We start from the raw sequence: 14,713 nt of genomic DNA, 5'->3' as shown, positions 1-14,713 counted from the left end.
GGGAGCCCGATGGGGAACTCGATCCCAGGACCCTGGGATCATGACCTGAGCTGAAGGCAGACGCTTAACGACTGAGCCACCCAGGCGCCCACTCCCTTGTTAATTTGTATTTTCTTGAGGAAAACTTGGGGCCACTAAAAGGGCAGAGGAAGGACCAGTTTTACAACAGTGATGTTAAGAAGGGAGTGGAAGGAGAGCAAAATGAACTAGAGGGCGACCCTTAAGTCAATTGCAATAGTTCAGGCTTAAGACAGTGGGGCCTGGACTGGGCAGTGCAGGGGAGATGGGGTTGAAGTCAAGGGCTTCAGCTAGTCATCATGGAAGACAGAATGTGGGAACCAGTGGGGAAATGTCCAGCTGTTGGATGCACCTGCTGGATGACCTGGGAAGGCTTGGACTCTTCAGCATGTAGAAGAAACTGGAGCGCTCTAGGAGCTGAACATAGTAAGTAACATGCACGCTGCAGGCTAGAAAAGAGCCTTTAGAAGCCTGAAGGCAAATAACCAACTGTTGCATGCTTTTGATAGGTCAGTTAAGACTGAGAAATGCCCCTTAGATTTGTCTGCGGATTGGCAGCTTAGCATGGAAGCAGCTCTTCTGAAAAGGCAGAAGCTACTGAGAAGGTAAAGCATGAATTCACATGTATTAAAATGCCGCCTCCTGTGCAAGGCACTCTTGCTAGGGACATTCTATTACCTTTAGTGATCGTGGCCCCGTTTAAAAAAAAAGAGGAATGAAACAAATCTTAAGATCTCACTGCTCTGAAGTAGTAGGATGAATGCAGTCTTAGAGCTCAGGTCTTGAGTTCTACTTTAATGTCCAGATCCTGCCACATAGGGTAAGTTCATTAATGTGTGATTTGGTTCAGTAAATATGCTTACTGTGCGTAGGTACTGTTCTAGGTGCTGCGGCAACAGCAGTGAACAAAAAAGTTTTAATCTCACACGCTCAAGTCACATATAAATATGCAGTTAAGTCACAGTAATGGGGGACATGGCAAATGTAAAAAAGGGGGAAGAGGTATATCAAGAATGTGTTGTTACATTTTTCAATAGAGGGGACGGGCCCTTACGAATTAACCTGACATTTGAGTCTTAGGGAGGCGGTCCTCTAGTTATGGGGTGGTGAGAAGAATGCATGGCACATCCCAGGAGGCAGGAGCAGAATGAGCAAGGGCAAAAGTTGCAAGAAATTGGATCAGACTAGAGGAGGGCCAACTAGATCAGATGTAGGGCAGTGCAGACCAAGGCTAGTGTTTTTACTTAGAAATGATACCAAGTTTTTTGCTACACATCTAAATTCGTGAGACTTACCTCTGAATTCTGTGTCTTGCCATGGAAGTTCCCAAGTCCTCAAATCTAAGATAGGAGTAGTCTTCATAAATTTGTGGCTGCTACTTAAGTCACACACAACTCTTATCAAGTATCACAATGTTTATTGATAGATACAAGTATATAAAATCAGGGCATGAACATGACTTGATAAATTAAGTAGACTTAATTTCAATACTATAATAAGAGGGACCAATTCAAATTCTCACCATTTGTTTCACACCCACAAAACCACTTCAAGGGCATTAACGATCTCTCAAAACTGATCAGTTTTGTGCAAGTAAACCATGTTTCTTTTAAAAAGACTTGTGCACTTGCCCAGGCTCAAGGATATTAAAATCTAGCACATAAAGCCCATTACTAGAGGTAGAAATACAGGCAATATACTATTACGGCAACAACCATCAATTACAGTTAAGAATTTTTCTGTAACAACCAAATGGATAATCAAATATTGCAACAACTCAAGTATTACTGAGCAAAGTGCATTTCTACAGTATTCAGTGTTGCTATTCAGTTTTCTAACTTAAAACAGCCTATGATAACTGGCAGCAAAGAAGGTCCTTGCAATAGACTGCCTCTGCTTGAGAACTTAGGATGTAATTATTGCATGCTGCTAATATACTATCTAAACATTAAAGATACTCCTAAAATATTTGATGGTAGACTATGATTAAGACATTACACTACAAAAAAACCTTATGCAGAAGGAAATCCTAACTGACGTGCTTCTGCTTTAAATATTGTGAAAACATTACAGCGGAATGAATTTTCGCAGTGGTTAGGTCAGATGCAGTTACGTCATAGCAACAGTATGTTTTGCACAATTTAAGGCTTTGGCTGGTTCTTTAGTCAGCTTCTTCCTCGGACTCCTCCTCTTCAGCAGTTTCTAGCCAGGTTAGCCACTGATTCACCTGTGAATTTGTCATTCCACAAAATTAAGCCACACTTATAGAAGATAGAAAAACTCAAACCAATAGTTTTGATTTAGGACCGAGCTAGCAAACATAACCAGAGGAGAAAAGTTTTAGGTAGTATTATCTTTTAGGATTGCTAAAGCCTTCAGAACATACTGCTAATATTGTCTATTGGCTAGAAGTTATTTTAAAAAGGTGTGGAGTCATATTTGGGAAGCAGTACATAGCCAGTGAGCTTGGACAAATTCTGGGACACTACTTCCAGTTACCTTGCAGGTTCATTTTCGTACAGGACAGGGGCTTGTCCTGAACCTACAATAGGTTTAAGCAGGGGCGGGGGGAAGAGTCCTAGAAGTAGATTTCCAGCCCTACCCCAGAATTGCTCAGATTCCCCAAGAACAGGGCTAATGATAAAGGCTTCACAGATGCTTCTCACAAAAAGACATTGTGGAGAAGGCTGTCCCCCTGGAAAACCACAGACCCTTCCATAAACTAGAGTAAACAGCACAATGAGGTAAAGCCATGAAGCGATGAAAAGCTTCCAACAGTGCAGAAGAGGAGATACGGATAAAACTAATGAAGAGCCTTTAAAACAAATATAGGATGCAAAATACCAAGCAAATTGAAAAAGGCAGACTAAAATGCCTCCAACAAAAGATTTACCTGGAACAAAGCCTTGCCTTTCCCAGGAAACTCTTGGGTTATATCTTCTTTCCAAGCCAAGAAAGCTTCTTCTTCAATAATTTCCATGTCATAAAAGTGAACAAAAAAGCGGAGTAACATGCCTACAAGACAACATGCAATCCCATTATCTAGTGTGCTGTTGGGGAGACGTGGCCCCCACTCAACCGTCCCCCCAGCCCCTCATTCACCTTTGGGGAAGTTGCTGTGGTAGCAGTGCACCTGCAGAGCATACAGGGCACTGACTTGCAGATCAACATGATCATGAAGGAATTTCTGCATTACTGGCTTGAAAGAAAGCAGCAGTTGTTTTTCCTGCTCTAACTGTTCTTTGGAAGGAGCAGAGGAAGAATCTGTCTCATCACTGGGTGGGTTTACTTCACTAGAAATATACTGTAAGAAGCTGCAGAGAAAGATCTTGTTAGAACCCAAAAGCAAAATTTTCCAGCTCAAGAAAGACAATTCTTAGTCTCTTGCCTGAAGACATTTTTCTAGTCAATAAAGCACTAACTCTGGAGTTTTTCTTACCTAGTCATTAAGATGTTCACAAATCCTTTATCTACATGAAGTTTGGGGGAGATGTTATCTTTAATCCATTTATATATGGTTTGAGGGGATGGATCCAACTTTATTTGCTTCAACAGTTCCTTCTCCAATTTGAGGAGTGGGAATAAGAAACTCAGTCCCTTTCCTTCCAATATCTCCAACATGCGGTCCTTATTCTGATCAATCTCTGAAGAGAGAAAAGCCATCTCCATCATCAAGTAGTTCATTTTAGCCGGTTGGCCTGTCTATAGAGAACGGCTTCATAAATTATTTCCCATAGGTAGATTAACATAAAAGAATAAAGAACCCAGCAAAGGAAACACTTAGTATCTGGATCAAATGAAAAGTCATTAAATCATAATCACTTTTTATAAAAGGTGCTATCTAGCCTGTGGTAATGCTTATGATTATCTGGACAGGATAATCAAACAGTGTAATGATTTATATAAAACCACTCAAGGTACCAAGACTCTCTAGACTTACTATTCAAAACAAACAAAAATCCCCAGCATTCTCTTACCTGGGAGCATTTTCTGCATATTGACCTTGCTTTGTTGAAAAAGTTCTGTTAACCATTCTCGATCTTGTAATTTAGCTAATTGCTGAAGACAAAGTAAGAAGAGAGGAAAATGGGTGCCACTTTCCAGTGGTTGAGCTAGTTCTGAAATGCTCACCAGCTCTGAAATGATGGCACGAGCTGCAAACTGTGCTAAATAGGATTTCACCAAGGGGATGTCAACCTCCAGTTTGGGGCACTGGTCCAATACATTCAGGAAAGCCTTATTAGAAGGAATACATAACATAGTCAGTTTATCAATTCTCAAATATAAATGCAAAAGAGTCCTCACAGAATCAGACAAGTGTTGTACCTGCATAAAGTTGTCACTCGTGGCTATCCCCTCCTGTTTGAGCAAACTGATCAAAGAACTTGCTTTTTCTTTATCTTCATCACTTCTATCTAGTGACAGGATAATTACTTTGCTTAACATCTCAGGAAGAAAGTGTTTAGGAGCCCTCATTTCTCGGACACCACTGACAGCTTCATTTGCATTCCCACTATTCAGATATTCAGTCACAACAGTTTCCTGAAAAGAACATAATCCAAATATCTTTAGTGTTTTCCTATCTCAGATACACGCCACGAATTAGACTATGTGATTATTTGAAACTTACAGTTAGTTTAAGTAGTTCTTCCTTTGATGGTGGTGGCTTTTTACTGGTCTTAGCAGGCTTTTCCTGGATAAGTGGTGGATTAGTTTTGAGACCAAGCTGAGGTGTCTAAAAAAAAAAAAACAACCAAAAAAAACCCAGGTATGAATGTTTAAAAAAAAAAAAAAAACACATGAAGTTACAGGGAAGACACACACACACACACACAAAATCTTCAGAAGTACTCTATCAAGAGAAAATGTTGTCATATTGCAGTCATACCTGTCCCAGTGGCGGTGTTTGAGTGCGTGGTGGTTGTGCACTAGGAGGAATCATAGTTATCTGGGGCTGAAGCTTTGGCACTTGATTTTTATTCATTAGGAACGACTGAGCAGGCCTCAGACTAATCTAGAATTGAAAACAAAAACCGACAACATGCAGTTGGCAAACATTAGATCCAACACCCTACAATTCAATTCAGCATATACAAACATCCTAGAACCTAAGGCAGAAATTTTGAGTACTGATGGCTGAAAAAGTTGCTCCATGTTAATGTAACTTCAGGCAAGAAAACTAAAGATCTGATCCACACAAAAGATACTGGTCAACAAATCTTAATATTTGTACTAGAATTCTCCTAGGAGAAGCATCACTAAGATATTAAAAATCAGAAAATTAGTTTACAGGAAAATCGCAGTCGAAATCTTGACAACCATTTTCTTTGTTCTAACTGAAGACTTTTAAGAGACTTGCCCTCATATCTCATAATCTTCGCTCATAGGACGCTGGACATCCAAAGAAAGAAAAAGTAGTACAGAAAAGAAAGAAGAAGGTGAAGAACTCCAGCATTAAGTCCTCTTAATAACGCGTCTTATTTATAATCATCGGGCAATCGATTTCGGATTTGACAAACTTTGGTAGATAAGTAACACAGGCAAATGTACCTCATCTGCATTAAGCTGTCCTTTCTTAGAAAACCGAGGTGGCATATCCTTCGACTGTCCTTGCAGCTGGGATAAGAGTCCCTGACTCTGGTTATGGTAGAGCTGGCTTAGCCCCTATTTTAGAAAGGGAGAAAGAAAGTCTAGATAAAAAGGAGTCCACAAATTATGGTAATCAAGTACCAAAGGGATGAGCCAAGCCATAGGGAAAGTTTAAACTGAATTTGCCCAGAGGAAGTAAAAGATGAAACAAGGGAAGAACAAAAATCTAGCCTGTCAAATAAAGTGCTGTGATTTTACCAATCTTAAGGGTATCTCACCCAGTTTTAAGAACTGTCATAGATAATAAATTTGGTTTAGAAAAACACACGACCCTAAAATATTTTCACTTTTAAAAAAACGAACAGTAAATCACATACATTACTGGATTTAATACTTGTTATCTAAGCATTCTCAATGTTTTCTTACCTGGCTTTTCATGAACTTGCCTCCCATCTCTCCGAACTGCGATTGTGTGGGAGGCATGATGTGTCCCCCATGGCCATTGAAGAGTTGATTCGAACGATGACGCCCCATGGTGGGTGAAAATCTATCCTGGATAACTCCTGGACCAGTACCAATTCCGCTACCTTAAAATACATACAGATGAACAAACAACTCTTTACAACTCTGCTACTATTAGTGTTTGAAGTTTTTTTTTTTTTTTTTAATCGAAACCAGTTTCAGTCACAATCACCTGGCATTTGTCCAAACATATCAGCAAGTCCTCCTAGTGGGTCCCTATCCATTTTCATCCTGGGTGGCATGAACGGTCCCTCCAGAAAGAAGTCACTTCTCATCCCTTGAGCCATAGGAGCAGGAATAAACACTCCTAGATCCTTTAAAAATAAAGTGAATAAACACCTGATTCTAGACACTATTTTACATAAAACTAAAATCCTTATAACTGAGAAAAACAACAACTTCTAGGCTACTAGAGTGCTAATTATGTAATTTCTATATATAACTTCTTCCCATATTACACAAGAAACTAAAAACATTAAGCTCCACCAGTAAGGAGTCTCACTCAAATAAATGTTAATAGGATCCTTGCAGTTTCATAAATTTAAAAACCACTTGATTAAAAAATTAAAAAAAACCAAACAAACCATCGGCATCTTACTTTTACTGCATCTTGACGGATTTGATTGATCGTCTTTGGTCCATTGTCAAGAAAAGCCTTGCGAGGAACCCAATGGTGTTCTCGCAACTCTACGGTATCCTTTAATTTAAAAAGTTTTATTAAGTTTTAATATTCCCCAAGAGAAGAACTCAGCTTATCAACATATTTAAACCAGTTTTACCTGCAGCAGGAAACGAATCCTTGCTGGCAATTCCTTACTTAACATCAAGGAGCACATTCGGGCAAAGTACTGATCCATTAAGGACTAATAAAATAGAAAAATACCTCATTAGAAAAAAATGCTATGGCAAATGAATACCATCATTTAAGTATGTTAAGACCTCTCGGTTTATAATCAAGAATGGGACAATCCCCTGTATCACAAAATCAAGTCATTTAAATAAAATTAAAACAAGCTACTTATACCACTTTTGTCAGCAACACACATACCTTAGCTCGTTCATGGTCTAATCTAGGTCCCACTGTCCTCATTATCTGACAGAGGCACTCCAAATCCTCTCCCATATCTTTGAGTTGGACTCTCTTCTTCTTTTCCAAAAGCTACCGAAGAAATAAACGCCACAGGTTGACAAAAATCTTACTTGGTTTATAGTTTTAACACTTCTCCTTATGTTTGCACTGACAGAGAGCACACTCATCATACACAGTAGTAAGTACAGTACTGTTTGATCTGCACAGAAGAAATCCTTCCAAATTAGGCAGTTTTAACAGTAGGTAATTCTATCTGTACTTTACAAAACACACCGTGTACTTTAAGTACCTGTTTATAACATTTAAGTTTTGCTAGTCATCTGAAATATTTAACGTGCCTACCAACATTCTCCAATGGCACAAAGCAATTATAATGAGACTTTCCCCCAAATGACGATGTACCCAACGACTGATCTAAACCAAAATCCATACTTACTGTTTTGATGCACTTATGAAGGATAGATTCATGAATAAGATCAAGCTTTCCAAGTTCTCCAATGAATTTGATGTTCCCCAACATCTTGATCTTAGCAATGGCTCTCTGTTCCTCCTCCTCGGGGAGGAGGGGATTTTCACGCTTATCATAGACTGAAGAAATACAAAAAAAAAGTCAGCTTTCAGAATAAAGTTGAAAATACACAGTACTACTAAGTATCAAATATAAACTCTCACCATCAACATTTCTGGTTCGGTTTTCAAATTCATCTTGTAATTTGGAAATTAGGAGGCGTCTGAATGTCTATAGGAAACAAAGACATTTGGCAGGTTTTGTTAATGAAATCTTTCAAATCAATTTTAAAATAAGCAAGCAAACACCACCACTTACTGTGCTTTGCTTCTGTCCTGGCTGACCCTCTGCTGCTGGGCCATCAAAGTTTGGTGCATCTTCTGCCAATCGCAGACATAGCTGAGCATACAGTGAGCTATACTTTGGCTCTTCTAGGGCTTTGTCCACAATCTACAGAAAATAGGCATGTTTTAAACTAAACACGGCAACTTTTTGCAAGAACCCTCACTTTAACTTAATACTTCCTTGCAAGTCTTAAGGATCTTTAAATCCTGTGGTAACTTTCTGACAAAATCTAGGCCTCCTCTACCTTGTAAAATCATTAGCACACAGCCTGGAAAAATACAAGCACTTATATATTAGCTCTAAGATGGTACCAAAAAAGTCCAACTGTACAGATCTTATGAGTAACAACCCACCACCAGGAGTTGAAAATATCTCGGGATATTGAAGCTATAAACTGACACTGGAATCTTACTATCAACTATCCTGCGATTCATTTCTAAGACCAAAACAGGCTTTCCACAGAAAGAAAAACATTAAAAAAACCCCAAAACCTGAATAGCTGTGCTTAGCCCGTCTTCACTCTCCAAACGTAATATGAACATGTTTTTTTAGTACAATTTAAAGTGCACCTTTTATGACAAAGGACAAACACACTTGCAGTAAACAGTTTAATGTATCCAATTATCAAATCACTTATGTTGTACACCTGAAACATTTTTGTCTATACTTCAATATAAAAATAAACATTCACCTCTTAAATCTGATGCCATTAAAAGTTGGTAGTTCTTTAAAATCAACAGTTCACGCCTGAGTTTTAAACAACAGTCCAAGTGTACCAAAAAAACCCCCTGGGGTTTGTTAACTATTTTACTTTCAGTTAAACCAACTTTTAACTTACCAGCAGTATGACCCCTTTAAGGATGAGTTTAGACTCTACACCCACATTGAGGAGCTCAAGGCATAGCTTGTCAAACTTTTCAGGAGTAAGCTTATTTAGTATGCTGGGGAGAAAGGAATCACACTGAAGTGTCAGGCAACACACAAAGAATTAGAATTGAAAAACAACTTTTAAGTTATGTTCATCTTTTCCTTCCATCAGGGAGTATCTAAGACCTACCACCCTCTTACCCACCCAGCCAAGGCGATGTTAAAATAAACCTCGCACTACTATTCAGATCATGTTTGTACCTGCTGGGGGTTCCCAGCTGTTTGACAAATCTTTCTCACTATCTCAAAACCCAGGGAACAAGAATCTCCTTATTAGCAAGGCCAAAATCCAGGAACTAAGACCATTATGCTTCAGTGTGTTACACACCAGGCATGGGAAACATCGGGACAGAAGGTTTGTGGATTTTAACCCAATGACTGCAACTCTTAAGCCTCAAGATACCTATTATGCTGCTGCCTTCAATTTAAGATAAAACTGCCAACACTGGCAGTCATTAAAATACACACTTTGGACATGAACACTGCCTCCTGGATAATATAGCACATACACAAGAAAAACACAGCCAACTCATTCCCCCTCCCCCTCCTTTTAGAAAAGACAAAACCGATCTATAAACTTACCCTCTTACTTTCCTGAAGATTGCATCATGTCGTTCTTTTTCATTTGCGGAGTTGTTTGCTGCGGAGTTGTCATCTCGTCTAGTGCTTCGTGCAGGAATCCATTTCTGAGCGTTTTGCCCTGGGGTTTTCCCCAGGAACTCGCTAGTAAAAATTAAGATATATAATTAAAATTAAAGTTTTAATTTAAATGTAAACCCTAGCACTGTGACATATCAAATGTCATACCGATCAGACATCTTTCTAAATAGAAAGTTTACATTTTTTCAACTTCCCTTACAATTAAGCAACTCACAATCAGTGCTTCTCAAAGGGTGAGCATCAGAATCACCTGAAGGGCTTGTTAAGACAAACTGCTGGGCCCACCCCCAGTTTGTTTTACTGGAGCTGGGACACGGCCAGATACTTTGCCTTTTTAACAAATTCCCAGATGATGCCAATGCTGCTGCTCCAAGCGCCACACCTTAAGAACATCTTCTCAAGTCCTATGACCATGTTGCATGCATACTACACTTTACTACCAATCAGTATGGATAACTGATAATAATTTCTGATTTCAGAAATAACATTAGTGAAAATAATCCAAAGAGTTAAGGGAACAAAATAGCAGTCTGAGAGCCCTAATTCAGTGATTTACCAAAAGAACAATCAAGAGCTGATATTCTAAATTAAGGATATGTAGCAGAAACCATGCCCGGTAGGATTAAGATTCCTGATATCTATTGCTGTATGTACTCTTATGCATGAGAAAGACTATTCATCTACATCTGTTTTATAAAGCTCATTGTTACTACACACTTACTATACCTGTTGCCAGCAGTCTTGGGATAGTGCTGAGGTGCACCCCTACTTCCTCCTCCGCCCGAAGAAGCACTATTAAAAAAAAACAAAAACAAAAACTGTATGCCAACTGTCTCACCTAAAAGAGCTAATGGGTCTCTTGAATTATTCTGTATTTCAGAAATTACACCACAGATGAAGACTGAACTTGGGCCTAACTGGAAATGATTTATCCTCCAGATGGCAAACAGAAGATAATGCTAATTTAAGAACTTAAAAAAAATAAATGGCATTATTACACATTAAACTTGCAGCACATTAAGTCAGAATTATTTGGTGTGGTTAATTCTTTTAATCTTGTGATTAGCCTCTTCATAACAATTGCCAAAAATAAATCCACACATACCTGAAACGAGAAGCACCCCCTTCTGCGATCGCACTCTCCACTTTGGCGGCTTGACAACGAAGAATCTTCAAAAGAATAATATTAATGGATGGGGTGGGGAGGGAAGAGGTTGGGAGAAATGAAAAACCTAGAATGAGAGAGAGTACCAAAATTAGACACTGCTAATATTCCAATCTATAAACCTTCCTTCAATTATATATTTTAGATCCTGGCACTGCAGTTGATTGAGCTTTCACTGCATTGCAGATAGATCTAAGACTAAAATTTAATGTACTCAAACACAAATGGACAGATTTTATTTTGTTTAGCCACCTGGAAATTCCCTTTATGTTCAAAGATGCAAAGAGCCTTCGCAGAATCATAACATCCCGCCTGCGAACAAACCTTCTGAAAGAGCCACTCTCTTGAGAACTAAGCACTGAGATCAATAACAGAAAATCTAACTCCATCAACACGAGCACATTATGTGGGAAATGTCCTAAGCTTTCACTGCCTCGACGACGAGCCCAGCGGACTAGATAAGGAATTAACTAAAAGGCTGTTGAGTCTTCTTCACTGTCCATTCTTTCAACACCCCCGCACAGAGGGCATCCGGGAAGATGCGAGAGGGACTTGGGTGTACAGTGGCTGGCACTCAGCAGGCAGAAGACACGGGCAACATGGCAGCAGGAACCTCCGCCCATTTTTCCCCTTCCTGGGAACAAAAGAGCAGTGGATTCCTCCCACCCAGGCTGGAGTTAGGGAAGTGCTTCCGACAGCCTCCCGGCGAAGCCGCTGGGGGCAAGCCCCGGCGGGGAGGAACGGAGGCCGCCCCCGCCGGCCCAGCGCCCCGCTCTTTGTTCTCCAGGCAGGAAGGCGGCCTCCTTCCTACCCGCCGCCTCCGAGCGAACCCCCTCCTTCCCCATAAATCCCCGAGGGACTGACAGCCGCCTCTCCATTCCCTTCCCAGCTGACAAAAGGACGCAGATTCCTTTCTCTCCCCTCTTCTCCTGTCCCAGGCGGAACCCGCTCCCCGCCCGCACCGGGGCCTCAACATACCGCCTCCCCGCCGGGAGGCCGGGCTCCGGGACTCCTGCGCCTCGGCTGGTCCCGCGCCAACGGCCGGGCCCTCCCCGCCGGCCGGCACGTCGCTCCCCGCTGCGGCACGCGCAGCCCCGCCACGCTCTCTTCCCGTCCGAGCACACCAGCGCCGAGGCCCGCCCGGACCCCGGCCACCGACACCCACGATGACGGCTGGAGGCCGCCACGGCTGCCGGTTTCCTTCTACTCCGTCAGCAACGCAATAGGAGAACAAAGGTGAAGAATTTCTAGGTGCCTGAAGAGCGGAAAAAACGCTAACAAGGGTCGCCCCGCCCGTCTCCGCCTGCGGCCGCCATTTTGTACCACTCGAGAAGAAGCGGCCAGGGGACGGCGGCCATTTTAGAGCGCTCTACTCGGCGGCGGCGGCGGCTCCACTCACCTTCACCGAGAACTCAGCAGCTGCCGCCGCAGCTGCCTCCTCAGGATCCGGTAGTCGGGGACAGGGAAAGGAGGGGAAAGGGGAACGGAAAACAAAAAAGGGGGAGGGAAGGGGGAGGAAGGAGTCGGAACGGCTTGGAAACGCTCAGTTCAGAGGAGTCGCTGCTGCAGCCACCACCCGGTACTCGCCGCCACCTCCATAGAGCTCCGACTCGCTGCTGGCGCTGAGGCGTGTCTGAAGCCGAACTTATCACTCTTGGGCAGCCGAACCCACCAGGGCCGCCCCGAATGGCTCCTTCACCGCCCAATCAGCAGCCGGACTTCAGCCTGCCACCAATCCTCGCAGAGCGGCGGGGAGGAGCCACAGGGCCAAGCTCGGTTGCGGCGCAGTGCCGCCGCAGTGCGCAAAGCCATATTCGCGAAGGCTCTGAAGCCAAGCTAGTGGCGTAAGGGGCGCTGAGCACGGTCGAGATGTGGGCCACTTGCGTAAAGTCGGAGAGCCCTTCTGAGTCTGCGTTGGTGTGGCTGTCTCATCTTCCTCCTGTCTCTTTGTTCCCTGACTCTACCCCATGCCCGAGTTGTTCAGTCCCCTTCCCCTCTACCTCGTTTTCTCAGAATGGGGGGTGGGGTGGGGTGCGAGGGACCTTTACCCTACCGGATTCCTGTCCGTGGCGTGTCAGAGCATTGATCTTCCTGGCGCCCCCAAGGCGCCGTGATTGCCCCTCGCAGGCTGGGCCTCCCGGGACGGGCCTGAGGTTTGAGGCCTGGCGCCCCCGGGGCGCAGTGCCTGGAATAACTATCGGTCTCCAGGTGCTCAGCGTCGGCAGCTTTAGGTGGGGGAGCCGGGAGGATAGGGTTCAGGAAACAAGACGGTGCACCCAGATGCGTAAAGAAGGCTTCATTCAGCTCCCTATTTATTCCACCCCCTGCAGAGTGAATGAGAAAGGGATAAAAGGAAGGAGTTTACTGTCTTTGTACCTCACACGAGAAGCAGCTTTTCCCGAAGGAATGTCCGGCCAGCGGTCACGGAGGAATACCCAGACCATACCAGACTTCTTTGGAATAACTGTTTGCGGAGCGCGGGCGTTTGGAGGATTTTAATTGCTAGCTCCCGGGTTTTTGTTTTTTGGATTTTGTTTGTTTTTAAGCACGTTGAAGACTGTCAGCTGTGTATTTCCATTTTATGTAAGCTCCACCATAACAAATAGGATTAGGCTTTTCAAAGCCAGCAGGATGAACTATTAATACTTCTCAGGTAATATTTTAAAGTAGGGCTATCGTAAAATGAAGTGTTCCATCGTTTGCGACATTTTAGCTGCATGAAAATGGAGTCCTGGCTATACAAAAATGGAGTCATATTTCCATATACTTAGCAGAAATTTTCCCATCTTCATTTTGAACATGCAGTTCTTGATACAATGTGTATCAAAAGCAAGAAACTGTTTTAACATGCATATCTTTTAAAGAGTCCAATAAAGGGCAAGGTTTTCAAAGACCAGACTTAACGTTTGACATGTCAAAACAGCTCTTGGTGTTGAAAGCACCTAGTCGGTAAGACAGTCTTCATGAAAGTTGCAGTTTGTCCTAGGACGTTTAAACCTGATAAAAGAGGGGTGTGGTGCGGCTCTGAAGATTTCTAACACAATTCCAGCATCTTTAGATCTTTGCCGTACATGAGGCTGATCATTACCCCTCATTATATTACTACAGTTATTGCTATTAAGTCAATTTCACTTAAGTGAAAAATATCTCATTGTTGGAGTTAGTTATATGTGGAAAATAAAAGACATTTTGGGGAAGGGTGAAAATTGTGTTTCAAATACAAGAGGTTTCACTTTGTAATTTCAGGACCCTTGTCGCTTCAAAATAACACCAGAACAATATTTCTTTATAATATTATTACAGGTCTTTACAGTTTGCAAAAATGTTTTCATTTTTGTGATACTTTATTTTTAAATAACTGGTTTACATTCTTCATAATTGATAATACATTAATCTAATGGAATAATGTTCAAAAACACTAGTCTAGATTTCAAAGATAGTATTTACTGAGCCCTAAAACCAGGATGGTCTTTTGAGGAGCCTGAAACTCAATAATTAAAAATAAAAAAGGTTTTACTTAATCTTTGCTAATTGTGAACCAACCCCTCTGCTATGGACTTCGCAGTGTGTGTGAGAAACTGGGCTGGGAGAAAGTAACCCAATGTAAAAAGGTGAAAATATGGATAAAATGTAATCTTTCAATTATCTTTCAATCAGGAGAGAGATTCACAGTTTTGAAATGTTTCCATCACATCATGGATGTATGAAAATTCAAGTCATTATCTGGAATTTAGCTTTTAGTTTATAGAAAATTGAATTTTAAATACACCCACTTCAATCTGCTAGTTTTAACATTTCCATTTTATGTCAGTTTTCTAGAAGACTGCAAAACTCTTAAGAGTCCTGACTGACTTGTTAACTCATATATTGTTGCATTCTTTTAACTAGT

At 41.8% G+C, this 14,713-nt stretch overlaps 1 protein-coding gene and 1 non-coding gene across 2 annotated transcripts; both read right to left on the bottom strand.

Moving 5' to 3' along the window:
- Window positions 1-1,413: 1,413 nt before the first annotated feature.
- EIF4G2 (eukaryotic translation initiation factor 4 gamma 2) lies at window positions 1,414-12,636 on the bottom strand. The gene is made up of 23 exons (XM_073883004.1): window positions 12,544-12,636; window positions 11,803-12,193; window positions 10,765-10,891; window positions 10,386-10,451; window positions 9,582-9,722; window positions 8,911-9,013; window positions 8,046-8,177; window positions 7,892-7,958; window positions 7,656-7,807; window positions 7,178-7,288; window positions 6,909-6,992; window positions 6,728-6,826; window positions 6,302-6,443; window positions 6,034-6,194; window positions 5,569-5,682; window positions 4,907-5,032; window positions 4,649-4,753; window positions 4,345-4,560; window positions 3,996-4,254; window positions 3,458-3,662; window positions 3,121-3,332; window positions 2,912-3,033; window positions 1,414-2,245 (listed from the first exon to the last, which is right to left on the bottom strand). The coding sequence occupies exons 1-23, from the start codon at window positions 12,634-12,636 to the stop codon at window positions 2,180-2,182; spliced, it is 3,294 nt and encodes a 1,097-aa protein (XP_073739105.1). The 3' UTR covers window positions 1,414-2,179.
- LOC112806395 (small nucleolar RNA SNORD97) lies at window positions 5,374-5,516 on the bottom strand. The gene has a single exon (XR_003203861.2). It is a non-coding gene; the product is annotated as a small nucleolar RNA SNORD97 (small nucleolar RNA).
- Window positions 12,637-14,713: the final 2,077 nt, after the last annotated feature.

This window comes from Callorhinus ursinus, unplaced genomic scaffold, assembly GCF_003265705.2.
Source record: "Callorhinus ursinus isolate GAN/ISIS: 27379988/994484 unplaced genomic scaffold, GSC_fseal_2.0 scaffold49, whole genome shotgun sequence".
Taxonomy (NCBI): domain Eukaryota; kingdom Metazoa; phylum Chordata; class Mammalia; order Carnivora; family Otariidae; genus Callorhinus; species Callorhinus ursinus.
This window is presented reverse-complemented; position numbering and strand designations above follow the sequence as displayed.